We start from the raw sequence: 12,849 nt of genomic DNA, 5'->3' as shown, positions 1-12,849 counted from the left end.
CCTCCATCTGTACACTCACCCTCCATCTGTACGCTCACCCTCCATCTGTATACTCACCCTCCATCTGTACGCTCACCCTCCATCTGTGAACTCACCCTCCATCTGTACGCTCACCCTCCATCTGTACGCTCACCCTCCATCTGTACGCTCACCCTCCATCTGTACTCTCACCCTCCATCTGTACTCTCACCCTCCATCTGTACACTCACCCTCCATCTGTACTCTCACCCTCCATCTGTGAACTCACCCTCCATCTGTGCTCTCACCCTCCATCTGTACGCTCACCCTCCATCTGTACGCTCACCCTCCATCTGTACTCTCACCCTCCATCTGTGAACTCACCCTCCATCTGTACTCTCACCCTCCATCTGTACACTCACCCTCCATCTGTACTCTCACCCTCCATCTGTACTCTCACCCTCCATCTGTACGCTCACCCTCCATCTGTACGCTCACCCTCCATCTGTACTCTCACCCTCCATCTGTACTCTCACCCTCCATCTGTATTCTCACCCTCCATCTGTGTTCTCACCCTCCATCTGTGTTCTCACCCTCCATCTGTGTTCTCACCCTCCATCTGTACTCTCACCCTCCATCTGTACTCTCACCCTCCATCTGTACTCTCACCCTCCATCTGTATTCTCACCCTCCATCTGTGTTCTCACCCTCCATCTGTGTTCTCACCCTCCATCTGTACTCTCACCCTCCATCTGTACTCTCACCCTCCATCTGTACTCTCACCCTCCATCTGTATTCTCACCCTCCATCTGTGTTCTCACCCTCCATCTGTACTCTCACCCTCCATCTGTGTTTTCACCCTCCATCTGTATTCTCACCCTCCATCTGTACTCTCACCCTCCATCTGTACTCTCACCCTCCATCTGTATTCTCACCCTCCATCTGTACACTCACCCTCCATCTGTATTCTCCCCCTCCATCTCCCCTTTCTCATGCCTCTCCCTTTCTGGAAGTCTCTCTCCCTACACCTGTTCACACATGGTATTCTTTTTCCACCTTTAAAAGCTCACAACGTGCCCAGAATTTTCATTATTCCTGATATCACACACATATATGTATAAATCATACATATATGTGTAACCATCCTTGAGAGAGAGAGAGAGAGAGAGAGAGAGAGAGGGAGAGATGGAGAGAGAGAGGGGGAGAGATGGAGAGAGACAGAGAGAAGTTGAAAAGAAAGAGAAGATAGGAAAGTGAGAGATAATGAGAAGTGGTGAAAGTGGAACTCAGGTGATGAAAAATTCACTGAAATTTCAAAATAAATCTACAGTTTCAGCTCTTTTCTCTTAATATGAAGAATGTAATGTTTTAAAGAAACTGCTGAGCTCAGCTGAGCGCTGAACATTCTCTCTCTCTCTCTCTCTCTCTCTCTCTCACACACACACACACACACACTACTTTTTTAAGAAATTCATGGCTACCCAGAGAGAGCAGACTGTGGTCATATTTTGCATGAGCTGTATCCCTGAGCTTTGCATCTGGAGCTGTTTTGAGTGATATCAGAGGAGTCCTGGCAGGTCACGCAGTGGCTGCAGTACTGGACCACCTTTTCAGTCACACCTTTCACCAATGTCACAGTGAAGTTTTAACAGAAAAAAACCAGCACTCCGAATGTCAAACACAAAAACATCTTTAAACCACTAAACTCTTATACATTATTATAAGAGGCAACATTTTAAATTAAATATTTACAAAAATACAAATCTCTCAAGATTTTTAAATAAATATTTTGCTGCCATTTCTTTGAATTTCAAATGAAAAACACTTTCCATTCAGTGGTCTCTCTAACTGTTGATTAAAATAATCCAAAACAAAGCATTAAAGATCCCATAAGTGCCACTACAGTGCCCCCTAGTGCTCAGAACTCACTTATAATTTCCCACATTTCCCTGGCTGTGGTCTCCAATAGCACAGCTGGCATTATAAGCATGCAGCACCATGTGAGACTCACACGTGGCCGGTCTCATGTGCTACGACGAACGCAGAGGAAAATCCGTCTTCGTGGTTGAGCGTGCAGCTCCTGAGGGCGTGGCACATACCGGTGACCGGGGCGTAACCTAGGCAACAGAAATCAGAGTGCAACGCTGATGAATTCAGAACACAGGACAAGCTAGACGGCTCCAAAGCACAGTGGAGGAATGGCTCAGGGTGATGGGCATCACACAGAGAACATTCCAGAATGACTGTGAACAGCTCATGGGAATAACAGCAGACAGAGAGGATGCAGGTCAATCCAATTTTAGATTTTTAAACTTCAATATTTAATTTAGCTAATTCATCTGGAATTGGAATTCACCTCAAAATCCGCCTGAATTGACAAATATGTAAGCAGAACAAATAATTTAATTAACTTAATTGTAGAATGGCCTGTACAGTATGGCCTGTAACTGCAGCATTAAAGTGTATTAAAGGGTGTAGGATGTAGGGCCTGTGTTAAAGTGTATTAAAGAGTGTAGGGTGTAGGCATCGGTGTTACAGCGTACTAAAGGGTGTAGGGCCTCTGTGTTATAGTGTATTAAATGGTGCAGGTTGTAGGGCTTCTGTATTAATGTGTATTAAATGGTGTAGGGTGTGGGGCCTCTGTGGTGTATTGAAGGGAGGTAGAGCCCTCAGGAGCGGAGGGATCTAGGAGAATGTGTGTATGCGTGTTAAAAGGAGTGTCCATGTTTCCACTGGACCCACCAAGCTCCAGTGGTTTAAGTCCAGCTCACCACCACACCACATACACCACAGACACCACACACACCACGAACACAAAACCTTCACTGCCAAACAAACAAAGCAACTCGATCAAGAAATGTGCAGCGGCAGAGTTCAGTGGGTTCGTTTTATGGTCCACACGGGCCCAGATCAGGTCATTTCATGTTACACACGGGCCCAACTCAGGTTTAGGTTTAGACCAATCACATGCTACTGACCCACTGGAAAGCCTTTGGCATGCAGGCAGAAAGCAGAAAATGCACAAATTTCATACACCTGTGAAATATCCGTGTAACACACATTTGCATAACACACGTTTGCATAACGCACAGCTCTATAACACAAACCTCTAACACACACACACACACATCAAGCAGTGTTATAGCCTAAGATGCTAACAGTGCCTGCTAGCCACTTTCACCGAATGTGAGAAGGCGATCGGTGGGTGTTAGCATACAGCCTCAAAGACATGAACAGGTGACACAGGCTCCTACTCCTTGTTAGGGTGGTCTGTAATGTCCCTCAGCCACATACATTTATAAGACCTGCTGAACTTTTTTAATGTTTGTTTTATAATAATGGGAAATGAAAGTGTAACATTGAAGTGAGTGCAGCGCGTTGCAAAAGATTTCAAGCACTGTTGCTAGTCAAGACATCTATCTGTGCACAGATCAACTCTCTCCAGGAGAAGACCTCTCCTACACAGCCCTGAGCAGGAGCTAATGAGGGAACACAGCAGGAGGAGGAAGTGTTTCAGCAAACTGTCACGCCGTCATTAGTGTGCAGTGTGTCTGTAGGGCAGACTCCTGCCAGCACCATTCACTCATCATGAGCAGTATTTCAAATTAACAACAGTCCCCTACTGAAACATGTTCCTGAGTTCAAAGATATGCTCTATTACGCACAACCTCGCACTAGCTGACAGCACTAAGCATGATAATTTAAATGTGTTTGTAGATAGTACACGCTTTGTAGCTCACACGTCAGAAACCTGCATGTGTCTCTGCACGATTTTCACCCTCCCTTTACTGTTTCCAGGTAATAGGTGCATTAAGATTAACTGAAAAAATTACCAAACGTTTAGGTTCTTACATACTTTAGAAACCGCCATTTTACCTAAATACGGGTAAGTTTCCCTCTGTGTGTGTGTGTATGTATGCTGTTGGCCCATAGATCTGCTTCATTAGAAGCTGTGCTCTACCTCTGTGTGTCTGTGTGCATGCATTTGCCCATGCTCTGTGAGTGGTTGTTTGTGGAAGTAGTAACCATGATGTAGTCTGTGTGTGAGCACATGTGTATGTACTGTAAGTGAGAGTGTGAGTGTACTCTAGTGTCTATATTTGGCTGCAGAATCTCTTGTCTTGTAGTGAAACTATCACACTTGTATGTAATGTTTGTCAGACAGGTTAAGGGGTTGCTGCTGCAGCAGTTTCGTGGCATGTGGTTGTGGGTGTGTTGTGGGCACAACACACCTTGATGCTATGGCAACTTTAGAAGCAAAAGAGGAAAAAAACAAAAACCGTCTGCTGTCATGGGTGAAAATAACAGACAAAAATAATAGACAAAAATAACAGACAAAAATAACAGACGTGTATCATCAGTAACCCAGTGGGAACTCCACCGTCATTTAGGAGATCTTCTAACAAAACACTTCTGCATGCGTTGCACTGTGGACATGTCTGGAGTATAAGCATATAAGGACACTAAGAACAATGACTCACACTCCACCGGGAGACCTAAATCTACACACTCACCTTTCACACACTCAAGAACACATTTTTAAACATCAGTTAAGTGAACTCTCTTATTCTTTAATGAGACTACAAAGAAACAAAACAGACCGATAGGTTGGTTTAACAGAAGTACACATGAGTCTCCTGCGTGATTATGATGGGTTTGCTTCGCCCTCTGGTCATTCATGTCCATGTGTCATTGTTTTCATTGTCCTCTGTTGGTTAACACCCATTGTTGTGATCCCGTTCAGCTGAAGCTCATTTGATTTGTCGATTAGCGCATGCATTTATATCTCATGTTCAGTCGGTTGGTGTTGGTCAATGTTTGTGTGATTGCTGTGTGCTTGCTTGTTCGCCTGTTTGGATGTATTGTAATGTAGGTTCCTTGTTCGAAACGTGTGGTTTGTTCATGATAGTGATTAGTTATGTGCTAGTTGTTATGTCATATGGTTTAGGTCTCTGTGCTCATATATGTTCATTTATTCTGTAGCGTTTTTCATGTTATTTTGTGTAAATTGTTCCTTCGTTCAGTAGGGAAAATTCCTTGTTTCATGTTCTTTCATGGATGTTTGGTTGATTGTCAGGTTGCTTGTTTGTTCTAAGTTGTGTTATGTTTCTACATGTAAAAATGTGTTTAAATCAAGTCTCTGTTAGTCCAACATTCTGTCTGGATTTCTATATATACAATTAGTTTTTGGTTTACTTGTATTTATGCCTTGCCATTCTCTTATGTCCTCTATTAATTTATGTAAAGTTGTTGATAACAAATGTTACATCCATTTGAAAAAGAAACTCTCTTCTCAGCATGTGTGTCTGCCTTCTGATTGCGCAACGCCCATGGTGTTACAATGGGGAGTCATCACAGACATTGTGTGGCCCCCATTCTGGAAAATGTTTAACAAACGACTCCGATCATGGACACATCATAAACACAAAAGGAACACATCTCCCTATCATCACTCCTACACTGCTCACACTCCTCACACTGTGAACATCCACACAGAGAGTCTGCCCTGTTTTTTTCACCTATGCATTCAAAATTCTGACATCCACATACAGGGTAATAAGACTTGGGTCAGGCTCAATAACAGGAAATTACATCAACACATGCTCTTTTAAATCATTTTAAGTCAATTTTACCCTTTTGATATTCTTACTTGTCTAAGTTTTTCAGAAAGTTTAATTACATGCCACTTACAGTTTAAATAGTAATCTCAAACTTTTAGAATGGAATCGAGTCTGAACCCTCTGATTAACTAGGTGAACAGGAAAACCTCCAGTTGGAGTGTATGTGAAACTTCAAAACTTGTATGTGTGTGTTTGTGTGTGTGCGCGTGTGTAGAGATCAGCCATATACCCTGTATACCACCTGCCTAATATTACTGCTGCCAAAACAGCTCTGACTCCACGAGACCTCTGAAGGTGTCCTGTGGTATCTGAAGGTGTCCTGTGGTATCTGGCACCAAGATGTTAACAACCTTTAAGTCGTGCAAGCTGTGACATGAGGCCTCCAGGGATTGGACTTGTTTTTGCAGAACATCTCAAAGATGTTTGATCAGACTCATCTCAAAGAATCCTCGATCAAACTGAGATCAGGGCAACAATTCCTGAACAGGTTTTTCTGTGTTGTTGGATTCACTATCCTGTGGGAAGAGGCCACTCCCATTATGGAACATAACTGCCGTGAAGAGGTGAACTTGATCTGCATCAGTGTTTAGATAGTTGATGCATACAATCAACATTCACACTCAGGACATCACACAGCCCAGAGCATCACACAGCCCAGAGCATCACAGCACTCTTGATGGCTCATCTTCTTTCCAAAGTGCATCATGGTACCATCTTTCCCTTAAGCAAGCAATGCACCTGACCATCTACATGATGGAAAAGAAGACATGATTCATCAGACTAGACCACCTTCTTCCAATGCACCATGGTTGAGTTCTTAATGCTCATGTGCCGATGGTAGTTGCTTTCAGCAGGGGTCAGGGGTCAGCATGGACATTCTGACCAGTCTGGGGCTAGAGAAGTCTCATATGCAGCAATCTGTGATGCACTGTGAGTTCTGATTCCTTTGGTGTGCCCAGATGGACTAGCAATCGCTCTTCTTTCACATCAGTGAGATCCTTACACTTCCTGCTTTCAACACATGAACGTCAAGAACACACTGTTCACTTGCTGCCTAATATCTCCCAGCCCCTGACAGGTGACTCTGTAATTACATAATCAATGTTATTCACTTCAGCTGTCAGTGGTCTTAATGTTGTGGCTGATCAGTGTACATATACACATACAGTTTGTTAGTGAATTAGGCTATTTTGTCTGGTATGGTTTTGATCATTTCAGCAGAGGTTCCGTCTGGAGTTGTGAAGACCTGAGTTTAATCCTGTGGAAGTGTAAGACCTGAGTTTAAACCAAGTGTTATTTTTCAATCATCAGTCTAAAATTAATATAAATAGAGAAACACTTTTAGAGAAACAATTTATTTGAATACAATTCACAGTACAACAAAATGTCAGTTAAACTTCAGTCTGATCCCAGATCTAAGTGTGTCCACTTTCACCCACATTGGTACAAATAAAAATGATAACAGATGCACTGGAGAGGCAGCAGAAGACACCCCACAAAGGGTCAATGGGACACCCCACAATGGGTCAATGGGACACCCCACAATGGGTCAATGGGACACCCCACAATGGGTCAATGTGACATCCCACAAAGGGACAAAGGGACACCCCACAAAGGGAACAGTTCTGCTGGCCACACACACACTTTGTCTATCCTTCCTGACTGGTTCTTCTCTGCAACACTTTAATTTTGCATTTTGTTAGTGTCCTCATCACTTCTGGGAGCATGAGGCGGTACCTGCAGCCCATTCGAGTTGCACAAGTAGTCCAGCTCCTCCAGTTTGTCAGGGTTAGCATATAAGTTAGCACATATGATAGCACATGCCTTCAAAAGAAGGGTTGCTGGGTCCACCAGCACAGTCTCAAGAGCATGGAGGAGCTATCACGACATGTGCTGTTACATGAGGAGAGCAGGACCATAGAAGGACAGTGATGAAATTCATGCCGACTGGGTCAGCCTGTACTATTTACTTAGATGTTTGCTAAGAGGTTTGAACCAGAACAAACATGAATTAGGGGTATTTAAACGCATTGGACAAGGCCTATGAGTTAATACACAGAACTATGAGAAATGGAGACCGTTTAATCAGACACCAAATTAAACTGGACTCCAATCCAATTCACAACACTTAGCAGCTACAATAACAAGCATTTTACTTTCCTGCTACATGCCAAAAACTCTCATTGAAAAACAGGTAGGGAAACTATTTGGTTTTTGCTTTTTCATGGGTCAACACCCACTTACCAAGGTGTGGAGAGAGAAAAAAAGAGCCTTTGCATGTTGCCAGGGCATCACTAGTGTAGGTAACAGGACGCATGTACCCACTGAGGGACTGGCCTGTGCTCTAAGGACCTTACCTGGGCAGGTGGGGTGGCCAGCCCTCGAACAGGTGCGGAGGAGAGAAGTACTGTCACTGCACAGCCCTCGAGCGAGTGAATACACTACCTTGCATACCTGCAGGACCAAAGTCTTGCCTGGAGAGGAAGATGGCGTGGTCATGGTGCTCTGCGTGATCAGGGTCCAACCTCTGCTGAGCGTTTGCCCAGCGACACACTTGCTCTAGGCTCCGAGATGGATTCCCCCGCTCAATCAGACTGATCGACTGCATGGAAACACAACAGATCAAACATGTCAGAAACAGATATCCATGGTACCAGTATATGTGCATCTGATCATGGAAACCTGGAAATTGTTTTTTAAAATCATTCAGATTTATAAAATGTGAAGCTTGATAAACAAATTTCTGAAACAGCATGGAAAGACTACATTGGAAAGATTGAAAGATTACTACAGAGTGCGAAACCTTACCCACCAAGACCTAGTGTGAGGCAGCACTACAGGCCTTGAGTCAAATTGTTCGAGCTTCAGACACATCCTAAACTTTCTTTTATGTCAAAAGTTTTGGAGAAAGTAAGTAAGTAAAGTAAGTAAGTAAATTTTTATTTATAAAGCACTTTCTATGCCACCAAGGTTGCCCAAAGTGCTGTACATATTCACATAAATAGTGTGTAAAGTACAAAAATACAACAATCCAAAAAAAAAGCATAACATACAATACATCAATGCACCAAACATTCCCACAGTGTCTTACTGAACAAATGCAAGTTAATATAAATAAGTTTTTAAACCTGATTTAAAAGCCGAGACAGAGGTAGCATGGCGAATGTCAGGTGGTAGGTTATTCCACAGTTTCGGAGTGTACACTGAAAAAGCACAATCCCCTCTGAGTTTTAAACGAGTCCTGGGGACAACTAGTACGTTCTGAGATGAAGATCTCAGCGAGCGCTGCCTGATTGGAGATTGGAGCAAATCTGAGATGTAAGAAGGGGCCAGCCCATTTAGTGCTTTAAAAACAAATAAAAGTACTTTAAATTGTATTCTATATTGTACTGATAACAAATGAAGTGAGGCAAGGACAGGTGTAATGTGTTCTCTTTTCTTGGTTCCGGTTAACAATCTGCATGCTGCATTCTGGACTAACTGTAAATGTTGTAATAGGTACTGGTTAATACCAATGTATAAAGAATTACAGTAGTCAATTCGTTAGGTTATAAAGGCATGAATTACCTTCTCAAGGTCAACAAAGCTGAGAAAAACGTTTTACAACGTTTCTGAGGTGAAAGAAGCTACTTTTTTACCACAGAGTTGATTTGTTTATCAAATCTGAGGTCAGAGTAAAAAACAACACCAAGATTTCTCACTGACGACTTTACACTTGCTGGTAATAGACCAAGGTTATCAGAAACAACTGTACTGCAGTGTGGAGACTCAAAACTGATAATCTCTGTTTTAGTTTCATCTAGATGAAGAAAATTAGCAGCCAACCACTTCTTGATGTCCTCAACACAGTTCTTTAGAGACATAAAAGAGCCATTGTCATTGGGTCTAATAGGAAAATACAATTGAATGTCATCAGCATAAAAATGAAAGTTAACATTATGCTTTCTGACAATTTGACCTAAAGGTAACATATATAATGAAAAAAGGATTGGACCTAGTATGGATCCCTGTGGGACACCACATTTCACATCACCTGTAGAGGAGAACGAGTTGCCCATGTTTACCAAAAAAGTCCTATGTTCCAGATAGGATTTAAACCATCTTAGGGCCACACCCTCTACCCCCACCCACTCCTTCAAACGACCGATCAGCATGTCATGGTCAATTGTATCAAAAGCAGAGCTTAGATCCAACAGCATGAGGATGGCACAATTACCAGAGTCAACAGACAGTAAAAGATCATTTGTCACCTTAAGAAGGGCAGATTCAGTGCTGTGCATTGCCTTAAAACCTGACTGAAAAATCTCAAACACACTATTAGATCTTAAAAATGGTAAAAACTGAGAGTACGCAACCTTTTAAAGTAACTTAGCTAGAAATGGTAATTTGGAAATAGGGCGATAGTTACTATACATTGTTGCATCTAGGTTTGGCTTTTTAAGCAAGGGAGTGACTACAGCATGTTTAAAAATTACAGGGACCATACCAGTAGCAAGGCAACTATTAATAATTTTTAGGATAAATGAACCTAAAACCTCAAATGTTGCCTTGATCAGCAAAAAGTCAAGTGGGATGGTTGTTAGCTTTATACTCAGCATAAAATCGACAAGCTCTGACATTGAAACGATTTGAAATTCTCTGAAAACCCCTATACATTGCAAAGGAAGAGAACAGTCTAGACCTGCATAAGGAAAGAGAGATCTAAAATCCAGTGTTAAAATCCAGAGCTGAAGATACAAATATTTCAGAGATCTCTGTAACTCCAAATCTGAACTGTACACGGAATTGGGATTCAGCCTACAGGAACCAGCTCGGCGAATGCAGTCTAGAGACACCGAACTTGACTACCTTCAATACAAGGAAAGATTAATTATTCTTGAAACCAGTATTCAGCTTTACAGCCTTTAAGGACAAAGGACCACATTACCATGTGCTTAAATGTGAACACTGTGCCATGTGGTTGATATAGAGACACAACTTATGACCTTTCATGTATTCAGTATTAAATGATCTTATTAGAATACCGGTTATTGTATAAACATACCACATTGATGCATAACCATGTATTACTTTACGTATGAGTAGTTAAGATATACCTGTTCTTGTAGTCTTAAATTGTATAATGAATGCAGGCATGCATACATATATTGCTGTGTGTTCTACTGTTTAGACATGCATGCTCATTAATTCTATGTGTTAGTCATAGAGACCTATGTACAATATGCCATATGAACTGACACGGAGTGAGGAGACATTAATGGTGATCGCTCCAGCACTCTGAGGCTACTCGCATTTATTCCTCTGTTTCTTGCTCAGATACGCACACGAGAAAAAGACTGTGCAGTAGATCGTTTCGGAAACACAGGTACCAAGCAGTTGTAGATCAGTTCGAGAAATCATGGTGGTACTACTCGGGAATTTCGGCAGCGCTGAACATGCCAGGGAAATCCCCGTTTAGTCCGTGAACAGCTCCTTAACTTCACCAGGACACCACCTCGTTTCCCCCGTTTTCTACGCCGCTTCCCTCCATAGACAAAGCAGGGATGACGACGGATCTCTCTGGGCCAGGAGTCTACATACTCAGAATAAGAGCTGCTTTGTCTTCCATAATCCCAATTCCAGGGATCGCCCAAAGAGGTACGAATGTTGAGTAGTGACTGGCGATCATACACCAGTAACAGTGAAGCGCCATAAACATAAACACTGCCACTGTGCAGTAACACACAACACAAGCAAACGCATGACAAATATGAAGTATAAAGCAAAAACAAGAGAGAGACGGCATGCCGGTAAACAGACTGGCGCCATCTTGGATCAGCTGGTGGCAATGGTGGCAGATCAACTTGTACATGCATTTGAAGTTTAGTGAACACTCTGGGGATGTGTCTGTTTTGGTTCTGCTTGATCTTAGTGCTACATGCGATAAAATAGATCATGCTATCTGGATAAACAGGCTTAGAAACTGGGTTGGCATATCAGTGAGTGCATTAGACTGGTTTTTACCTTATTTATCTAATAGAAAATATCTTCTGTGTCAGACCTTACTTATGGTGTACCCCAAGATTCCAATCAGGGCCCTATTTGATTCTCTCTACATTGCTAAAATCCTTCTGTTTAAGGGAAAGGTATAGCTGAGTAGCTAACCAATTTGAGTGCACTGATGCTATTAAGGACCGGATGTATTGCAATTTCTTTAAGTTCAACAAAGGCAAAAGAGAAGTTCTGGTGGTTGGTGGTGACAACATTCCTAAAGATATGCAGGTGTTTCTTGGTTTGCTCACATCAAGAGTAAATGTCTTTGCTAAAAAGATCTGGGTGTTGTCCTTGATTATGATCTACAATTCGCAATGCATATTAAGAAACTTAGTCAAGTATTCATGCATTTCTCTCATCTCTTAAACTATTGCAATGCTTTATATGTGCCTTAGTCAAGCCTTTATTGCAAAACTTCAAATGGTCCAAAATGCAGTGGCTCAACTTTTAACCAAAAACAGACAATGGGATCATATCAGCCCAGTGCTTGCTTCTCTTCACTGGTTACCAGTGAAATTCAGGATTGATTTAAAAATACTGGTTCTTATCCTACCGTCACGGTTAGTCCCTCCCCAAGTTATCATTCATGAATGTTTTGTTTATGTAGCCATTTGTATGGAGTGATTTTTGTTTCAATAGTTCCACAAAAGCAAAAGTAAATCCAAGAGCAGAAAGTATATGTTATGAATGCAAAACAGAAAAAAATATATCAAAAGTATATATTTTTTATATAATTGGTTATTTGAAACTTATTTTCGTTTGCATTTTGACAAGTTTTTGGTTCCATTGTTTTTGTTTTTTTTGGATTTTCCCAGTAATGTCTTTTGCTTCTGGAATCTCTCTTTGCTTCTGCTTCGTTTTTTGCTTCTGACTTTTGGAACACATTTCACGTGTGGGAGGGTCTTAGATGAAGGCGTTCCTCTGCAATCTCCATTGGTCACTGATTCCGGACTGACACAGAGCTCTGAGACCGCCTCTGGGACCAAGCCACGCCCACCCCACCAGCTTCCCAGCGTTTTCAAACATGGCGGAACGCGGTGGTTCTGTTTCACAGTAGCATGTAAACTAAGTTTTACCATAAAAGTTTATACAAAGGTTATAATTAATTGGTAAATGGTCTGTAGATATTGCAAATGTACCTGTAATAGTCGCTGATTCGACTATAGTCGACTATACCCCCTAGACCAGGGTTTTTCAAAAAAAAGGGTCGCAAAAAAATAAATGTTAATATATTTAA

The 12,849-nt window shown here is 42.0% G+C and overlaps 1 protein-coding gene across 5 annotated transcripts in view; it reads right to left on the bottom strand.

Annotated features, from left to right (window-relative positions):
• The window catches only part of adamts14 (ADAM metallopeptidase with thrombospondin type 1 motif, 14), a 78,185-nt gene that overhangs the window by 28,181 nt on the left and 37,155 nt on the right, over positions 1–12,849 (bottom strand). For 4 of the 5 annotated variants that reach the window (XR_013130086.1, XR_013130085.1, XM_077000548.1 and 1 more), the window contains exons 6-7: positions 8,025–8,181; positions 1,970–2,075 (exon numbers count right to left, since the gene is read on the bottom strand). Coding sequence is in view for 3 of the 5 variants with exons in the window: in XM_077000548.1 (XP_076856663.1) it covers positions 1,970–2,075; positions 8,025–8,181 (263 nt within the window). In the remaining 2 variants the exon portion in view is untranslated. The remainder of the gene's footprint in view (positions 1–1,969; positions 2,076–8,024; positions 8,182–12,849) is intronic. The other variant, XM_077000547.1, reaches the window with a different exon arrangement.

This window comes from Brachyhypopomus gauderio, chromosome 3 (genome assembly GCF_052324685.1).
Source record: "Brachyhypopomus gauderio isolate BG-103 chromosome 3, BGAUD_0.2, whole genome shotgun sequence".
NCBI lineage: Eukaryota > Metazoa > Chordata > Actinopteri > Gymnotiformes > Hypopomidae > Brachyhypopomus > Brachyhypopomus gauderio.
This window is presented reverse-complemented; position numbering and strand designations above follow the sequence as displayed.